Here is a 19,819-nt window from a genome sequence, read left to right as displayed (position 1 = left end):
AATAAAATGGATTCAACAGTGGCTAGATGGGAGATGCCAGAGAGTAGTGGTGGATAATTGTTTATCGGGATGGAGGCCGGTGACTAGCGGGGTGCCTCAGGGATCTGTTTTGGGCCCAATGTTGTTTGTAATATACATAAAGGATCTGGATGATGGGGTGGTAAATTGGTTTAGTAAGTATGCTGATGATACTAAGGTAGGAGGTGTTGTGGATAATGAGGTGGGTTTTCAAAGCTTGCAGGGAGATTTATGCCGGTTAGAAGAATGGGCTGAACGTTGGCAGGTGGAGTTTAATGCTGAGAAGTGTGAGGTTCTACATTTTGGCAGGAATAATCCAAATAGAACATACAGGGTAAATGGTAGGGCATTGAGGAATGCAGTGGAACAGAGAGATCTAGGAATAACAGTGCATAGTTCCCTGAAGGTGGAGTCTCATGTAGATAGGGTGGTGAAGAAGGCTTTTGGAACGCTGGCCTTTATAAATCAGAGCATTGAGTACAGAAGTTGGGATGTAATGTTAAAATTGTACAAGGCATTGGTAAGGCCAAATTTGGAATATTGTGTACAGTTCTGGTCACCGAATTATAGGAAAGATATCAATAAATTAGAGAGAGTGCAGAGACGATTTACTAGGATGTTACCTGGGTTTCAGCACTTAAGTTACAGAGAAAGGTTGAACAAGTTAGGTCTCTATTCATTGGAGCGTAGAAGGTTGAGGGGGGATTTGATCGAGGTATTTAAAATGTTGAGAGGGATAGATAGAGTTGACGTGAATAGGCTGTTTCCATTGAGAGTAGGGGAGATTCAAACGAGAGGACATGATTTGAGAGTTAGGGGGCAAAAGTTTAAGGGAAACACGAGGGGGTATTTCTTTACTCAGAGAGTGATAGCTGTGTGGAATGAGCTTCCTGTAGAAGTAGTAGAGGCCAGTTCAGTTGTGTCATTTAAGGTAAAATTGGATAGGTATATGGACAGGAAAGGAGTGGAGGGTTATGGGCTGAGTGCGGGTAGGTGGGACTAGGTGAGATTAAGAGTTCGGCACGGACTAGGAGGGCCGGAATGGCCTGTTTCCGTGCTGTGATTGTTATATGGTTATATGGTTATAACAAAATTATCCGGTTCTGTTGCTCCTGAATCAGAATCTTTATAGATGAATTTTAGTAAAAGTATTATCTTCACTTTGACTTTGTGTCATTGCTACATGTTAGTCTGATTTACTTAAAAAGCAAAAGGAAATAAGTGAATTTCTCTAATCACTAGCTGGGTAATTGCACTGGAAGTTGCAGCTTTAAAACTAAAAAGTCTGTTGTCTATGATGAAGCAGCCAGTCTCACTGAGGATGGAAATGATACACTCAATAGACTACCAACAGTGTGTGCACTGACTCACAATCAAAAATGTGATGAATGCCAAAAGAAATTAGCATTTTTTTTTAAAGTGATAAGTTACTTGTGTTCTATAGACTGCATTTGCTTTGATAAAAATAGTCCAACGGCTATTACAAAATGGTAATAATTACAGAATATATGCATTTGAACTTACTTGCATTAACTGGCTAAAGATGTACAATAGGTAAATTATCTATGTATGCTTAATCTTTAAAAGTATTGATCCATATTAATTGCATTGGCACTAATTAGTTAATTGATTCCTGCTTTAAAAGTAAGGGGCCAATTAAATAAAGATGATGATATTTCAGCTGTATAGTGATGGAAGTAAAACTACACTTACACTGAACGGATGAATGTACTCGTTCTTTGTGAAAGCTACGTAAGAATATCAAGATGCAACAAACAAAGAAACAAAGGAAAGGTCTCAGATATAGGTTCTTGACCTGAAACATTGACTGTCCATTTCTCTCCATAGATGCTGTCTGATCTGCTGAATTCCTCCAGCTCTTTCTGTGTTGCTCCAGATTCCAACGTCTGCAATCTCTTGTATCTCCTAACAATATCCACTTTTTTGTATTAGTGTGCATCTTATGTTGTTAGGGAGTATTCTGGAGTTATGTGAATATAGCAACTATTAATTCAAACAAGAATCGGTCTTCAGTTCTTAATTTTAATTGTAAATTGCAAGCAGAAGATAGAAGTTAAAAGCAGACCAAGAGTTATGGTTTGCAAAATGGTGACAATATGCATCAGCCAAATGATAAGTCAATAGGGTTGTGTTAATTGGCCTGCATCTAACCAGGCCACATGAGCTAAGTTATTTGCACCATTGTGACATGAGTTGAAGCTGGCAGATCAGGCTGATGTTATTACTGAGCATATCAAACATTGTCACAGGTATAGTTGCAATCAATAACTGATCTACTGTGGACGCAGAAGTCAGCTCGCCAAACACCACTCTTGGGCAACTGGCTTTCTGTCTTTAGAAGCTTTTAAGAGTACACGTCAATTAGTTTGTCCCAACCGGGTTGTTCAAACATTCAGAGATGTCTCCCACTGTTGATATGTAATGCAAAGGAAGCATTGTCAACCCAAAATATTGGGGTAGATGATGTCACTGTAATTATTGAATTACCTCTATTAAATTTGATCTTAAGGGTATAAAAATGAAATGTACTTTTAGTTTGAGAGAGTCTACTGTGAGTGTCTCCAGAAGAATGCCAGCTTGTTGCAATGAATAAAGACTTTCATATCAACTGTTTCACTCTCTCTCTCTCTCTCTCTGGTGACTTCACTCACAGTCACAACATTATATTAATTTGTAATAAAACTATAATTATATTCATCTACAATCAGAAAAGCACCTGTTACCTGACTCTGAGATATCAAGAATGTAACATCGTCACCAGGGTTGACTGCTAGTCTTTCTCCTTTTGTGACTATCCGGAGCCCTCTGGGAGCCATTAGTGGGCATCGGAACTGCATGGAGCCTTGCCTTTTGTCCAAACCACCTTTACAGACGTTGAGTGTCACCTTCCTGTAACTGCCCAACACATGGAATGTTTAAGCCTTCAGACCAATATATACAATCACACACATTAAGTATAGATAGAGTGAAGGAGAGAGAAGTTAGCACACCGAATACTTCATGCATGTCTCTCTGTATCTTTTTTCCTGCCAGTTAGATTTTTTTCCCCAGGATGTTTCCCAGTCTAGAGTGAAAAGTGCTAATCAAAATTACTCCAAAGCAGCAGCTTTGACAATTTCACAGCCAGTCATGAGCTTCTGAATGAAAACAAGCCATCAGCAGGTTGATCAACACCTAAAGTGTCACTTTCTTTTTGCAGAAACACCTCAAAATGAAGCACATGTCATTTCCGTGACTGCTTTGCATTGGTGTCAAAACGTTTCATAATTTAATCAAGATCATACAGCATTAGCACAGATCAGGAATTATGCATGTACAATGCCCATATTGCCGTCCTAGCACTACCGTTGCCTCTGAAAGTGGTACTACATATACTGATGCCAGATATAGAGTGGATTCCGGTTAATTGGGATATATCAGGACCAGTACATTTTGCCAAATTATGTGGCTGCTCCAATCAGTCAAAGTTTCATGGAAATGGTTTAAAAGACAAACTGAGTAACAAATTATGTATTTAAATAAAAGACAAAACTAATTAAAACATTAACAATACTCATGCAATACTACAAAACTATGTATCAGTTCCTAACATGTATTGGCAGAGGAATTCATCCCCATCACATTATTTTTTACTGTGCTGAGCAGCGGTGTGGAGTTCTCTAGCACATTTTCAATCGGAGTCTCAGTCTGGAAAGGGTCCTGATTGTGGAAAACATCATGTCTGGTCCCAGTTCCCAAGAAGGGCTGACAGAAAGTCTTGAATGACTACTGTCCAGTGGCCCTGACTTCACACATCATGATGACCCTAGAGAGGTTGGTCCTGGCTCACCCTGATACCTGGTCAGATTGGCCCTCAGTCCCCTGCAGTTTGCCAACCAGAATCTCCTTGGAGTCGATGATGCTGTCATCTACCTGCTGAACAGAGCCTATCCCATTTGGATAAGCAGGGCAGCACTGTGAGGATCATGGTTTTGATTTCTCAAGTGCCTTCAGTACCACACAGCCCTCACTGCTGGGGGAAAAGCTCTGTTCAATGCAGGTTTGCACTATCATTGTATCCTGGATAATGGACTACCTGTCTGGCAGACCACAGTTTGTGCAGCTTCAGAGCTGTGTGTCAGACATGGCTATAAGCAGCACTGGGGCCCCACAGGGGACTGCATTGGCTCCCTTCCTGTTTACCCTGTACACCTCGGACTTCAGATACAACACTGAGTCATGTCATCTGCAGAAATTCTCTAATGACACTGCAGTAGTTGACTGTACAAAGGGAGGACAGGAGGATGAATACAGGGCCCTGGTGGAGGACTTTGTCAAATGGTGCAAGCTGAATCACCTGCAGCTCAACATCAGTAAGACAAAGGAGATGGTGATGGACTTTAGGAAGACCAAGCCTGCACTGCTCCCTGTTACTATTGATGGTGAGGACCTACAAGTACCTGGGGGTGCACCTGAATGGCACACTTGACAGGTGCACCAACACAGAGGCTGTGAAGGGCCAGAGTCACCTCTACTTTCTGAGGAAACTAAGGCCCCTTGGAGTATGCAGGCTTCTCTTTCACATGTTCTACCAGTCTTCTGTTGCCAGTACAATCTTCTATGCAGTGGTGTGCTGGAGCAATGACATCAACATGGGTGATGCCAACAGGCTCAGTAAACTGATTAGAAAGGCTGGCTCTGTTATTGGAGTCAAACTGGGCACACTGGAGGCTGTGGTAGAACAAGGGACCCTATGGAAAGTCCTAGCAATTCTGGACAATGTTTCTCACCCTCTGCATGCCACCTTGGCTGAACAGAGGAGCAGTTTTAGTAATAGGCTAAGACAACTTTGTTGCTCCAAAGAGCGCTATAAGAGGCTATTCTTACCCTCGGCCATTAGGCTCTATAATGAGTCAACCTATAGCCGGGGAAGTGATGACCCCTCCTGTTAGACTGTTTGAGGTAACTCATTTTTTATTCTCTCTTACTTCTCTTCTAATATTTGTATATCTGTGCACTTGTATTGCTACTGTGACATTGTAATTTCCTTTGGGATCAATAAAGTATCTTCTTCGTCTTCTTTAAATGAACTAAATCAACACAGACACTTAGTGTAGATAATGGACTGCATTCATACAATGCCATTGATGATTGCATCCTCTAAATCTTCATTTTCATTGTAACATTCAACATGCTTGTTGATACCTTCAAATTCTTCATAGTTTCTAACTTGTTGAAGTAGTGAAATCACTCCCGTCTGTTTCTGACATCTCCAAGCCTGAATGCTTGAAACTGTAGTGAGCAAAACAGTTCTAAATTGTCTTACAGCTTATTTTGATAACTATCAGTGATTAAAAAGTCACTAATTTTGAACATAAACACATGCAACTGACACTATTAAAAATAGTTTGCTTGAAGCACAGTGTGTGTCTAATAGCAATGCAAATGCATGCGACTAACGCTAGTTAGAAACTGTTCAGCAATAGACTCCTGCCCTAATTAATCGGTATGGTGTCCAAATAAATGAACAGAATCCTGGCTATTTCTCAATTAGTTTTTGTTCTTTAAAAGTTGTCCCAAATAAGTGGCTGGCCTGATTAACTGATGGCCCAATTAACTGGAATCCACTGTATATAAATATTTCAGAATAATGATTTGTCCATATTTATTAGAAGCAATGAACACTAAACAGAATATATTCCTGATAGCACATATTTTTAAAGTAAGAAATTTATTAATTTAGCTTTCTGCCAAATAAGTCACTTCAACGTCTATAATAAATAGAAAACACAATGAAATATGGGAAAATTTATACTTATTTAGTAAATGTGTGTACATTGCTGAACTTTAATTTATGAGAACTAGAAACCAGGTGGAATCAAGAACACAAAGACTATTCGCTCCGTTGTATCGTGTCACCCATGACTCAACAGTACTTCTAATCCGTTTAATGCTAGAAACCCGAGCACAATAATCCACACCGACAGTTGAGTGTGGTGCTGGGGAGTTGGAAAGGCAATTATGCACCCATTCTTACACCAGTTCTACCCTAATACATCTATTTTATTTAATTATTGAGATACAGTGCAGAATAGGCCATTTTGGCCCTTCGAGACACACTGCTCAGCACTCCCTGATCTTAGCTTAATCACAGGACAATTTACAATGACCAGATAAACTACCATCTGGTACGTCTTTGGACTGTGGGAGGAAACCAGAGCATCTGGAGAAACGCACGCAGTCACAGGGAGAATGTACAAACTCCTTACAGGAAGCAACAGGAATTGATCCTGGGTCGCTGGCACTGTAAAGCATTGTGCTAACCACTACCCTACTGTGCTGCCCCACATCTTATTCCCCCCACGATCCTATCAACTCCCCTCAGATTCCACTGCTCAGCTAGACACTAGAGATAACTTACAGTGGGCAATTAACCCACCAACCCACATATTTTCAGGATGTGTGAAGCCACCTATGTAGTCAGGAGGAAAATGTGCAAACTCTACCACAGGTCAGGACCGTGCCACTGTGCTGCCCTATGTCCTTAAATCACCAATACTGCATCCATGAAAGTCTGTTACTGAGAGGGAGAAGGGATGAGGAGAAGACTGCTGCTTATGGTCAAAATAAAACATTAGAAGAATGCTACTAGTAACTTATCACATGAAACAACATACGCAAACCAAAAGATGTGAAGAGTGAATGAGAAGGAAGGAAGGGATTGTATTTTGATTTAATGAATCAGAGGTTATGAAATATTGTCATTGACAGACATGCAGTACCTACCCAGAGCTTCTGGTGTATAACTGTCCCAACTTACAGTCCTCAGAAGGGGAATCTGGGTTGTACCAGAAAGCAGGGACACATCTACCATTACCTTGCTGCTCAAATCCATAATCACTGCAAAACAAAAAGAAACAAAGAGCAATTAGAAATTCTCCAACATAGGAGTAGATTTACAACTTACTATGAGGCATGGAAAATGAGAAACCTGTTGTTTACACCCCAATGTTCTTTTCCAATTATGTTTTTAAACAGATAATGATTTATGCAGGCTAATGCCTGGCAGACAGGTTGACAATCTACTACCGTACAGATTCTAAATAACTTTCAAATAACAACACTGCATTAAGCATAGGAGGGTAGAAATTCCTCACTAAAGCTCTAAATTAGGGTAGAAATGGCTAATACACTGGCATCCATTGAAGGTTCAAAGGGGATGTGAGGGTTAAGTTTTTTTTACTCAGTGGAGGATGCCTGGAATGCACTGTCCGGTATGGTGGTAGAGGCAAATACATTAGAGGCTTTTAAGAGATGTTTAGATAAGATTATAAGACATAGGAACAGAATTAGGCCATTCAACCCATCAAGTCTGCTCTGCCATTCCATCATGGCTGATCCCGGATCGCACTCAACCCCATACACCTGCCTTCTCGCCGTATCCTTTGATGCCCTGACTGATCAGGAAACTGATTCCGCTTTAAATATACCCATGGACTACAGTCTGTGGCAGACATTCCACAGATTTACTAGTCTCTGACTAAAACAGTTCTTCCTTACCTCTGTTCTAAAGAGTCACCACTCAATTTTGAGTTGGTGCTCTCTAGTTCTAGATACCTCCAACCATTGGAAACATCCTCTCCATATCCCCCTATCTAGTCCTTTCAACATTCGGTACATTTCAATGAGATCCCCACAAGTTCTTCTAAATTCCAGGGAGTACAGGCCCAAAGCTGCCAAACACTCCTCATATGTTAACCCCTTCATTCCCAGAATTCTCATGGACCTCCTCTGGACTCTCCAATGACAACACATTATTTCTGAGATATGGGGCCCAAAACTGTTGACAATACTTTTAAGTGTGGCCTGACTAGTGTCTTATAAAGCCTCAGCATTATCTCCTTGCTTTTATATTCTATTCCCTTCGAACAAAATGCCACCATTGCACTTGCCTTTTTTACCACAGACTCAACCTGTAAATTAACCTTCTGGGAGTCTTACACAGGATGTCTAAATCACTCTCTACCTGTGATATTTGAACCGCCTCCGATTTAGATAGCAGTCCACACTATTGTTCCTTTTACCAAAATATATTATCATACATTTCCCAACACTGTATTCCATCTGTCACTTTTTTTGTCCATTCTTCCAATTTGTCTAAGTCCTGCTGCAATCACATTGCTTCCTCAGCAATACCTACCCCTCCACCTATCTTCATATCATCCGCAAACTTTGCCACAAAGTCATCAATTCCATTATCTAAATCAAATACAACCAATGTGAAAAGTAGTGGTCCCGGTCTCAAGATGGCGCTCATGGAGTAAACCGCATCTAGGCTTTGCTCCAAACCTTTTACGTTTTTTTTAACCTACAAACACCCCTTAAACTTATTTTAAAGGGGTCTAAACATATAGAATTTTTTTAAAAAAACTATCTGAATTACTCTCAACTCGTTGAAATGTCTAAAGCAAAAGAACCGAAACAGACGAGAGAACCGTTAACTTTAGAAGTTGTTGTGAAGTTTATAGACGCTAGATTTGATGAATTGGAGAAAAAATTACTTGGAAGATTCTCAGACTATGACAATCGTTTGAGATCACTCGAAGATAAGTTCCTGACCCTTTCACGGGAATCAAAGGAACAACATGCAAGCATTTTGGTTCTTGAAGAAGCTGCTCGTAAGAAGGATCGTATAATCGAAAAAATGCAAGAAGAGCAAACTTCGACGATCCAACAGATGGATCGCTATAAAGCTAAAATTACTGATTTGGAAAATCGTTCTCGAAGACAAAATCTTCGGTTAATTGGAATCCCGGAAAAATTTGAAAGCGGTGATCTGACCGTTTTCTTCTCCAAATTTCTAGTGGATGTCCTGGGCGAAGAAGTCCTGGATAACCCCCCATTAATCGATCGGGCACACAGAGTTTCCAGATATCGGGCAGATTCAAGTCTGAAACCACGGCACATAATTCTCAGGATCCATTATCCTCACATCAAAGAACGACTGATTCGTGCGGCTCGTAAAAAAGGTATGATAACTTATCAAAATTTTAATTTTCGCATTCTGGAGGACTATAGCCCCGAAGTACTACGGGCTAGGCTGGCTTTCAGATCGGTTATGTCGGATTTTCACCAGAAAGGCTACAAGCAAGCGTTGCTGTTTCCAGCACACCTGAGAGTCACCCTTCAAGATGGATCTTTTCGGCTGTTTAAATCGCCAGCGGATGCTCAAGGTTTCCTGGAACAATGACATTTGATCGGGCTGATCAATGTAATCTAGCCTATAGATTTGAATCTGTTATAGATTGACGTTTGGGTTCTTTTTTGATACGGTTCATATGTATTTCTTATATACGATTAAAGCTCTCTTTTTTCTACCGGGTTTATTCCGATTTCATATTTTTATATATTACTAACCGATTAATGTTGAAGATGACCTATTAGGGTTATTTTTTTTTTCTTTTTTTTAATCGATATACGCTCTTTTTTTACATTTTTAGCATTTGAATATTAAGATTTGGAAGAATAAAATGGCGTTTCTTCTTCCCGACAGACTCCAGTGTCTGTAGCGTCATAACTGTTTTGATCTGTTCGAAAGTGTTAAACCTTCATTTATTGTTTTAATTTTTAACCCTTTTGATAATATACATTTATAACACTAATTTTATATTTTAATTTTTCCTATATCAACCCTTTTTTTTATAATGTGGGTTGTTTGTATTTTTTTTAACTTTGTTACGTCTGAGTTGCCGTCTTGAGACAAGGGGGTAATTTTAGTATTAGATCGCTCGCTTGCCTCTGTTTGGCTTTTTTCCTGGGGTTTTGAGGGTGGTGGGAGGGAGATTTTTCTTTTTTTTCTTTTTTCTGCTTGCTTTTTGCTTAGTTTTACTTCATGGGCTTATATGAAACTACAAAAATGGCTGCGGTGCTGTGACTTCCGGCTTCCCTTTGAACTTATTTCCCCCTTCCGAGTTCATGAGTTCACTTTTCTTTTAAACCTATATGTTAACTGTAATATGTATTGTCAATATGGATAAGACTATTAACTTTGTTTCTTGGAATACTAATGGTTTAAATCATCCGATTAAACGGAAAAAAGTATTCAAAATATTCCATAGAATGAATGCGAATGTTATTTTTGTACAAGAGACTCATGTTAGGAAGGTGGATAGTCAGAGGTTGTTTAGGTTTTGGAAGGGCCAACAGTATCACTCAAATTCACAAGCCAAAGTGAGAGGTGTTTCTATTTTTATAGACTCATCAACTGCTTTTATACATTATGAAACAATTTCAGACCCGCAAGGTAGATTTTTGCTTATTACTGGGTTGCTTTTTAATCAAAAAGTTGTTTTAGTTAATGTTTATGCTCCAAATACTGACTGTCCTGAATTTTTTAAATGTTTATTTACATCCTTTCCTAATCTGAATCAATACAGATTGATAATGGGCGGGGATTTTAATTGTTGTTTAAACCCTTTGATGGATAGATCCAAACCCATTCAAACTTTTCCGAACAAATCGGCTTCTCTTATTAATTCTTTTATGATTGATTCAGCTATCTGTGAAATCTGGCGTTTTCTACACCCTAATGATAAAGAGTTCTCATACTTTTCCCATGTGCATCATAATTACTCAAGGATTGACTACTTTTTCATTGATCAACACTTCCTTACAGATGTCATGGATTGCAAATACGACTCTATTGTTATATCTGATCATGCACCTTTGAAGTTATCTATTAAGGTGACGGATTCACATATTAGTACTAAAAGTTGGAGGTTTAATTCTGTTTTACTGCAGGACTCTGACTTTATTAACTTTATTAAACAGCAAATTGATTTGTTTTTCTCAATAAATTCCACAGCAGACATCTCTAGTGGAACTCTCTGGGATACTTTTAAGGCATATATTCGTGGACAGATTATTTCATATTCTGCCGGAGTTAGGAAACGAACTAATTCTAAAATATCAACATTAGTTGATAAAATTAAGGCAATTGATAAGATTTATGCATTGACCCCTAGTAAAGAACTTTATAAAGAAAGGGTGGAACTTCAAATGGAGCATAGTTTATTATTAACCTCTTCGATTGAAAGTCAGTTAATTAAATCGAAAGCTCAATTTTATACATATGGAGATAAGTCTGGTAAATTACTAGCTAACCAATTGAAAATTGTTTCGGATAAGCGACAAATTACTAAGATTCGTAAACAAGATGGTACTCTGACGATTGATCACAAAGAGATAAATACAGCCTTTCAAGATTTTTATAATTCTTTATATCAATCAGAATGTACTAAAGACTCTTCTATAATGAGTGAATTTTTAAGGAAATTGAATATTCCAAAAGTAACTGCTGAGGATAGTGTATTTTTGGATACACCTATTACGGAGTCTGAAATAGAAAAGGCCATTTTCTTAATGAACTCGGGTAAAGCTTCGGGCCCAGATGGTTTTTCTGCAGAATTTTTTAAATCCTTTTCTTCTATACTTTCTCCTTGGCTTTGTAAAATTTTTAAAGATGCATTAAGTATAGGTAAACTACCACAATCTTTTTATGAAGCTTCTATTTCTTTAATTCTTAAAAAAGATAAAGATCCCACTGAATGTGCATCTTATCGGCCTATATCTTTGCTGAATATGGATTTTAAGATTTTTAGTAAAATCTTGGCTATTAGATTAGAAAATATATTGCCTCGGATTATTTCTGAGGATCAGACTGGATTTATTAAAAATCGTTATTCATCTTTTAATATTAGAAAATTAATTAATATTGCTTATACTTCTTCATCTAAAATCCCAGAATGTGTCATCTCCTTAGATGCCGAAAAAGCATTTGATAGAGTCGAATGGTCATATTTATTTAATACTTTGCAACATTTTAATTTTAGTTCAAAATTTATATCATGGATTAAATTAATATATCAGAAACCTTTAGCTTCGGTTTTTACTAATAATCAAAGATCCCCTTTTTTTCAGCTATTTCGGGGTACAAGGCAAGGTTGTCCTTTAAGCCCTTTATTATTTGACATTGCTTTGGAACCCTTGGCTATAGCTATTCGGGAATCACCCAATATTTTAGGTATTACCCGTGGGGAGACGATGTATAAGGTATCATTATATGCAGATGATTTGTTATTATATATATCTGATCCTGAAAGATCTATTCCTGCTATTTCTTCTTTGCTTGCTCAATTTAGTAACTTCTCTGGGTATAAATTGAATTTTAATAAGAGTGAACTTTTTCCATTAAATATGCATACTCCAATTTATAATCGGGTACCATATAGAATTGTTACAGACTATTTTACTTATTTAGGTATTAAAATTACTAAAAAACATAAAGATTTATTTAAAACTAATTTTTTGCCTTTAATAGATCAAATTAAGCAACTTGCTAATAGGTGGTCTCCACTATCTATGTCTTTGGTAGGTAGAATTAATGCCATTAAGATGATGATACTACCTAAATTTTTATACCTATTTCAAGCATTACCAATTTTTATTCCTAAATCTTTTTTTGATACAGTTGATTCTAAAATATCGTCGTATTTGTGGCAGAACAAAAATCCTAGGTTAGCTAAAAAATATTTACAGAAGCCTAAGAAGGAGGGCGGTTTGGCTCTACCAAACTTAAGATTTTACTATTGGGCAGTTAATATACGGTATTTGATATTTTGGACACAAGAATCGACTACAGTTGCTGGCCCACAATGGGTAAATTTGGAATGTAAATCTGTGCAAGATTTCTCATTGATTTCAATCTTAGGATCTTCACTTCCCTTTTCGTTATTTAAAATGAATAAACAGATAACTAATCCTATAGTCAAGTATACATTACGAATCTGGTTTCAATTTCGTAAATTTTTTGGTTTGAATAAGTTTATACTGTCAAGTCCTATAACAGCTAATTACTTTTTTCGACCATCTTCCATAGATCAAGCCTTTTATTTATGGAAAACAAAAGGTATAACATGTTTTCGTGATCTGATTTTGGATGATAACATTATGTCCTTCGAACAATTATCTAATAAATATAATTTATCTAAAATCCATTTTTTTAGATATCTACAAGTTAGAAATTTTTTATATAATGAACTAAAGTCTTTTTCGAAAGAATGTCCATTGGACATTACAGAAAGAATTTTAGCTCTTAATCCTTGTCAAAAGGGTCTTGTTGCTATCATTTATAATATGATTATGAATCTACAACCAGATATATCTGAAAAAATTAAGAAGGAATGGCAGGAAGAACTGCATTGCCCCATTTCTACTGAGCAATGGGAAAAAATTTTATTATTGGTAAACTCATCCTCTATATGTGCTAAACATACTCTAATACAATTTAAGGTCGTACACAGAGCTCATATGTCTAAAGATAAACTTGCTCGATTTTACTCGTATGTTAATCCAACCTGTGATAGATGTCATTCTGATATAGCTTCGTTGACTCATATGTTTTGGTCCTGTCCTTGCTTACAAAACTATTGGAAAGATATTTTTAATATTATTTCAATAGTTTTAAATATTAATCTCCAACCACATCCTTTTACTGCAATTTTTGGCCTACCAATGATAGATAATAAGTGTTTATCCGCTTCATTCCAACGAATGATTGCATTTATTACACTAATGGCTAGAAGATCCATTTTACTGAATTGGAAAGAAGCCAATCCTCCAACAGTATTTCAGTGGTTTTCCCAAACTATTTCCTGTTTAAGTTTAGAAAAAATTAGAAGTGTGGTTTTCGATTCTTCAGTTAAATTTGAGGAAACTTGGAGACCATTTATTCAGCATTTTCATATGAATTAAACGGTCTGATCCTGAACCTTATTGTCACTATCCTGAATTGTGTGGATGGAGGTTGGGAGTCATAGGCACTACTGTATATATATTTAACATTATACGATTGCCCATGTTGGTTAGTTTTTTTCTATTTAGTTGTTGTTTTTTTTTTTTTGGGGGGGGTTTCTCTTAATCATTTATATTATTATATGAGTTTGAGAGATTCTATGTATGGGTCAATATATATTTGAATGTTTATCAATCTACTATGTACTCTCAAATGTCTTGTAACAATATTTTTCTTCTGTTTTTTTTAAAAAACTAATAAAAAGATTTGAAAAGAAAAGAAAGAAAAGAAAAGTAGTGGTCCCAATACTGACCCCTGAGGAACACTGGCAGCCAACCAGAAAAGGCCCCTTTATTCCCACTGACTGCCCCCTGCCTGTCAGCCACTCCTCTATCCATGCCAGTATCTTTCCTGAAATGCCATAATTCCTGAAATCTTGTTAAGCACGTGATCAGGCACCTGATAATTCGTGCATGAATGTGAGGAAGGTAGAGGGATCTGGAGATTGTGTTGGCAGGAGGAATTAGATTCACAGGGTCGGCATGACAATTTAGGCTGAAGAACCTGTTCTTGTGCTGTTCCGTTCTCCGGTCTTTGTTAAATTTTAATTAATTTAGTGTCTGACTGAAACCATAGTCTCATATTGAAATCTGTAAATGACTTGGGTATCCCATCTTTACTGAGTAAGTATGTGGAATTGATAGATTGTGCCTAGATTACTGTTGCAATACTTTCGTTTTATGTATTAAATATTAATTATTTAAGCATGCTGATTGCTACAATGAAGGAAAAAATTGGCTCCTCACAATTCAGTGGTCAAAATTAATCAGCAAAACACAATAAAATTATTATGCACTACTAAATACTGCAACATCTTTTCAGAGTTCTTGAAGCTCATTACATTAACATCTCACATACGCTTGCTCTGCAACGCGGATGTTGAAACTACTAACCTCGACTGAGCACAATCTGAAGCAGGTTGTACGGCTACAATACGAAAACAGTTCTTCAGATAGTGGAAAACATGTATGAAGAAAGATTAGTTTGACTTGGCTTGTTTAGAATGAGAGGAGATCTCATTGAAACTAACAACTGTCTGCTGGGGCTCAGCTGAGGTGATGCTTCTCGGGCTGACAGATCCAGAAACATAGCTCTCAGTCTCAGAATATGAAAACTAGGGTGGAAATCTGCTCACTCACAGCACAGTGAGCCTATGGAATTCTCTAGCACAGATAAGGCAGCATGTTAGCATAGTAGTTAGTGAAATTTTGATTTGGAGCAAGAAGGCTTGGTGAACGGCTAAAGATTTCTGGAGTGAAGGCAGTTTTACTAGTTGGGGTAAAAGAGAAGCAAGACTGCATAAGTGCACGATGTCAGCCAGTAGAGCGAGAAAAGTTCAAAAAGAAGACTGCCATATCCAGCGGACACGGAGTGAGAGGCAGCAGAGTGATAGGGCTTTGGCTCAATGGGCTTAGGCAGTAATGAGGCGAGATAGGTCTACCTGTGTTAATTGCGGAAAGGAAGTAGTATGTGTGTGAGGCCAGTTTTCTGTGCTCGGTGTCAGATGTGGGAGGTCCTGGAGTCTCCCAGCCTCCCGGACAGCTGTATCTGCACCGGGCGTGTCGAGCTGCAGCTCCTAAGGGACCGAGTTAGGGAACTGGAGGTGCAGCTCGATGACCTTCGCCTGATCAGGGAGAGTGAGGAGGTGATAGAGAGGAGTTATAGGCAGGTGGTCACACCAGGGCCAAGGGAGACGGACAAGTGGGTCACAGTCAGGAGAGAGAAGGGGAAAGAGTCAGGTACTAGAGAGTACCCCTGTGGCTGTATCCCTTGACAATAAGTACTCCTGTTTGAGTACTGTTGGGGAGGACACCCCACCAGGGGAAGTGACAGTGGCCGTGCCTCTGGCAGAATCTAGCCCTGTGGCTCAGAAGGGTAGGGAAAGGAAAAGGAAGGCAATAGTGATAGGGGACTCTATAGTTAGGGGGTTAGACAGGTGATTCTGTGGACGTAGGAAAGAAACCCGGTTGGTAGTTTGCCTCCCAGGTGCCAGGGTCTGGGATGTCTCAGATCGTGTCCAAAATATCCTGCAGTGGGAGGGAGAACAGCCAGAGGTCGTGGTACATATTGATAACAATGACATAGGTAGGAAAAGGGAAGAGGTCCTGAAAAAAGACTACAGAGAGTTAGGAAGGAAGTTGAGATGCAGGACTGCAAAAGTAGTAATCTCGGGATTACTGTCTGTGCCACGCAACAATGAGTATAGGAATAGAAGGAGGTGGAGGATAAATGTGTGGCTGAGGGATTGGAGCAGGGTTCAGATTTCTGGATCATTGGGACAGGTGTGACCTGTACAAAAAGGACAGGTTGCACTTGAAACCCAGGGGGACCAATATCTTTTTGGGGAGGTTTGCTAAGGGTACTGGGGAGAATTTAAACTAGAATTGTTGGGGGGGGTGGGAACCGAACTGAAGTGACTGTAGAAGAGGCGGTTGACTCACGAATAGAGAAAGCTTGTAGACAGAGTGTGAGGAAGGGATAGGCAGGTGATAGAGAAGAGACATGCTCAGACTGAAGGTTTGAGATGTGTCTATTTTAACGCAAGGAGTATTGAAAACAAAGCAGATGAGCTTAGAGTGTGGATCAGTACTTGGAGATATGATGTGGTGGCCATTACAGAGACTTGGATGGCTCAGGGACAGGAATGGTTACTTCAAGTGCTGGGTTTTAGATGCTTCAAAAAGGACAGGGAGGGAGGCAAAAGAGGTGGGAGCGTGGCACTATTGATCAGAGATAGTGTCACGGCTGCAGAAACGGTGGACGTCATGGAGGGATTGTCTACAGAGTCTCTGTGGGTGGAGGTTAGGGACAGGAAGGGGTCAATAACTCTACTGGGTGCTTTTTATAGGCCGCCCAATAGTAACAGGGATATCGAGGAGCAGCTAAGGAAATAGATCCTGGAAAGGTGTAATAATAACAGAGTTGTCGTGATGGAATATTTTAATTTCCCAAATATCAATTGGCATCTCCCTAGAACAAGGGATTTAGATGGGGTGGAGTTTGTTAGGTGTATTCAGGAAGGTTTCTTGACACAATATGTAGATAAGCCTTCAAGAGGAGAGGCTGTATTTGATTTGGTATTGGGAAATGAACTTGATCAGGTGTCAGATCTCTTAGTGGGAGAGCATTTCAGAGATAGTGATCATAATTCTATCTCCTTTACAATAGCATTGGAGAGAGATAGGACGGACAAGTTAGAAGAACATTTAATTGGAGTAAGGGGAATTATGAGGCTACCAGGCAGGAAATTGGAAGCTTAAATTGGGAACAGATGTTCTCAGGGAAAAGTACGGAAGAAATGTGGCAAATATTCAGGGGATATTTGTGTAGAGTTCTGCATAGGTACATTCCAATGAGACAGGGAAGTTATGGTATAGTACAGGAACCATGGTGTACAAAGGCTGTAATAAATCTAGTCAAGAAGAAAAGAAAAGCTTACAAAAGATTCAGAGAGCTAGGTAATGTTAGAGATCTAGAAGATTATAAGGCTAACAGGAAGGAGCTTAAAAAGGAAATTAGGAGAGCCAGAAGGCACCATGAGAAGGCCTTGGCGGGCAGGATTAAGGAAAACCCCAAGGCAATCTACAAGTATGTGAAGAGCAAGAGGATAAGACATGAAAGAATAGGACCTATCAAGTGTGACAGTGGGAGAGTGTGTATGGAACCGGAGGAAATAGCAAAGGTACTTAATGAATACCTTACTTCAGTATTCACTATGGAAAAGGATCTTAGTGATTGTAGTGATGACTTGCAGCAGACTGAAAAGCTTGAGCATGTAGATAATAAGAAAGAGAGTGTGCTGGAGCTTTTGGAAAGCATCAAGTTGGATAAATCGCTGGGACCAGATGAGAGGTACCCCAGGCTACTGTGGGAGGCGAGGGAGGAGATTGCTGAGCCTCTGGAGATAATCTTTGCATCATCAATGGGGACGGGAGAGGTTCCGGAGGATTGGAAGGTTGTGGATGTTGTTCCTTTATTCAAGAAAGGGAGTCCAGAAAGCCCAGGAAATTATAGACCAGTGAGTCTTACGTCAGTGGTTAGTAAGTTGATGGAGAAGATCCTGAGAGGCAGGGTTTATGAACATTTGGAGAGGCATAATATGATTAGGAGTAGTCAGCATGGCTTTGTCAAGGGCAGGTCATGCCTTACGGGACTGAATGAATTTTTTGAGGATGTGACTAAACACATTGATGAAGGAAGAGCAGTAGATGTAGTGTATATGGATTTCAGTAAGGCATTTGATAAGGTACCCCTTGCAAGGCTTATTGAGAAAGTAAGGAGGCATGGGATCCAAGGGGACATTGCTTTGTGGATCCAGAACTGGCTTGCCCACAGAAAGCAAAGAGTGGTTGTAGACGGGTCATATTCTGCATGGAGGTCGGTACCAGTGGGGTGCCTCAGGGATCTGTTCTGGGACCCTTACTCTTCGTGATTTTTATAAATGACCTGGATGAGGAAGTGGAGGGATGGGTTAGTAAGTCTGCTGATAAACAAAGGTTAGAGGTGTTGTGGATAGTGTGGAGGGCTGTCAGAGGTTACAGCGGGACATTGATAGGATGCAAAACTGGGCTGAGAAGTGGCAGATGGAGTTCAACCCAGATAAGTGTGAAGTGGTTCATTTTGGTAGGTCAAATATGATGGCAGAATATAGTATTAATGATAAGACTCTTGGCAGTGTGGAGGATCAGAGGGATCTTGCGGTCCAAGTCCATAGGACGCTCAAAGCAGCTGCGCAGGTTGACTCTGTGGTTAAGAAGGAATATGGTGTACTGGACTTCATTAATTGTGGAATTGAGTTTAGGAGCCGAGAGGTAATGTTGCAGTTATATAGGACCCTGGTCAGATCCCACTTGGAGCTCAGTTCTGGTCTTCTCACTACAGGAAGGATGTGGAAGCCATAGAAAGGGTGCAGAGGAGATTTACAAGGATGTTTCCTGGATTGGGGAGCATGCCTTATGAGAATAGGTTGCGTGAACTCGGCCTTTTTTCCTTGGAGTGATGGAGGATGAGAGGTGACCTGATAGATGTGTATAAGATGATGAGAGGCATTGATCGTGTGGATAGTCAGAGGCTTTTTCCCAGGCTGAAATGGTTGCCACAAGAGGACACAGGTTTAAGGTGCTGGGAAGTAGGTACAGAGGAGATGTCTGGGGTAAGTTTTTTGCACAGAGAGTGGTGAGTACGTGGAACGGAGTTGCCAGCAACGGTGGTGGAGGCAGATACGATAGGGTCTTTTAAGAGACTTTTGGATAGGTACATGGAGCTTAGAAAAATAGAGGGCTCAGTACCGGTAAGCCTAGTCATTTCTAAGGTAGGAACATGTTCGGCACAACTTTGTGGGCCGAAGAGCCTGTATTGTGTTGTAGGTTTTCTTTGTTTCTATGCTATTACAGTGCTGGCAACCAGGGTTCAATTCTGCTGCTGTCTGCAATGAGTTTGCAAGTTCTCCCCGTAACCAAGTGAGTTTCCTCCCACATTCCAAAGACGTAAAGGTTAATTGGTCACATGGATGTAATTGGGCAGCAGGGGGCCAGCTGGGCTCGAAGAGCCTGTTAATGTGCTGCACCTCTATTGTGAAGGCCAAGTTCCTGAATATATTTAAGGAGGTAAATGGATTTTGAGTCACAAAGGGCATCAAGGATCCATGGGAAAGCGTGGAAATTATGGCATTGAGATAGAGTATCAGTCATGATCATATTGAATCGTGCAACAGAATTAAAAGGTTGAAAGGCCTTTTACTGTTCCCATCTTTCGATGTTTCTGCACTGGGAAGTGTTGAAATACTCAGTTTAATAATGCTGGACAGATTTTACACATTAGCTTTCTCTTTGTAGACATTCCCGAGGCAAAACATCAGTGAAGTCATGGACCCTACACAGATTACAGAGG

The 19,819-nt window shown here is 39.5% G+C and overlaps 1 protein-coding gene across 3 annotated transcripts in view; it reads right to left on the bottom strand.

Moving 5' to 3' along the window:
• Positions 1-19,819, bottom strand: part of sorcs2 (sortilin-related VPS10 domain containing receptor 2) — an 893,773-nt gene that overhangs the window by 58,635 nt on the left and 815,319 nt on the right. For 2 of the 3 annotated variants that reach the window (XR_012098663.1, XM_073043098.1), the window contains exons 17-18: positions 6,805-6,918; positions 2,763-2,934 (exon numbers count right to left, since the gene is read on the bottom strand). Coding sequence is in view for 2 of the 3 variants with exons in the window: in XM_073043098.1 (XP_072899199.1) it covers positions 2,763-2,934; positions 6,805-6,918 (286 nt within the window). In the remaining variant the exon portion in view is untranslated. The remainder of the gene's footprint in view (positions 1-2,762; positions 2,935-6,804; positions 6,919-19,819) is intronic. The other variant, XM_073043099.1, reaches the window with a different exon arrangement.

Source organism: Hemitrygon akajei, chromosome 4, assembly GCF_048418815.1.
Source record: "Hemitrygon akajei chromosome 4, sHemAka1.3, whole genome shotgun sequence".
NCBI classification, from domain to species: domain Eukaryota; kingdom Metazoa; phylum Chordata; class Chondrichthyes; order Myliobatiformes; family Dasyatidae; genus Hemitrygon; species Hemitrygon akajei.
Note: the sequence above shows the minus strand (reverse complement) of the source record. Positions and strands in the feature narration are given on the sequence as shown.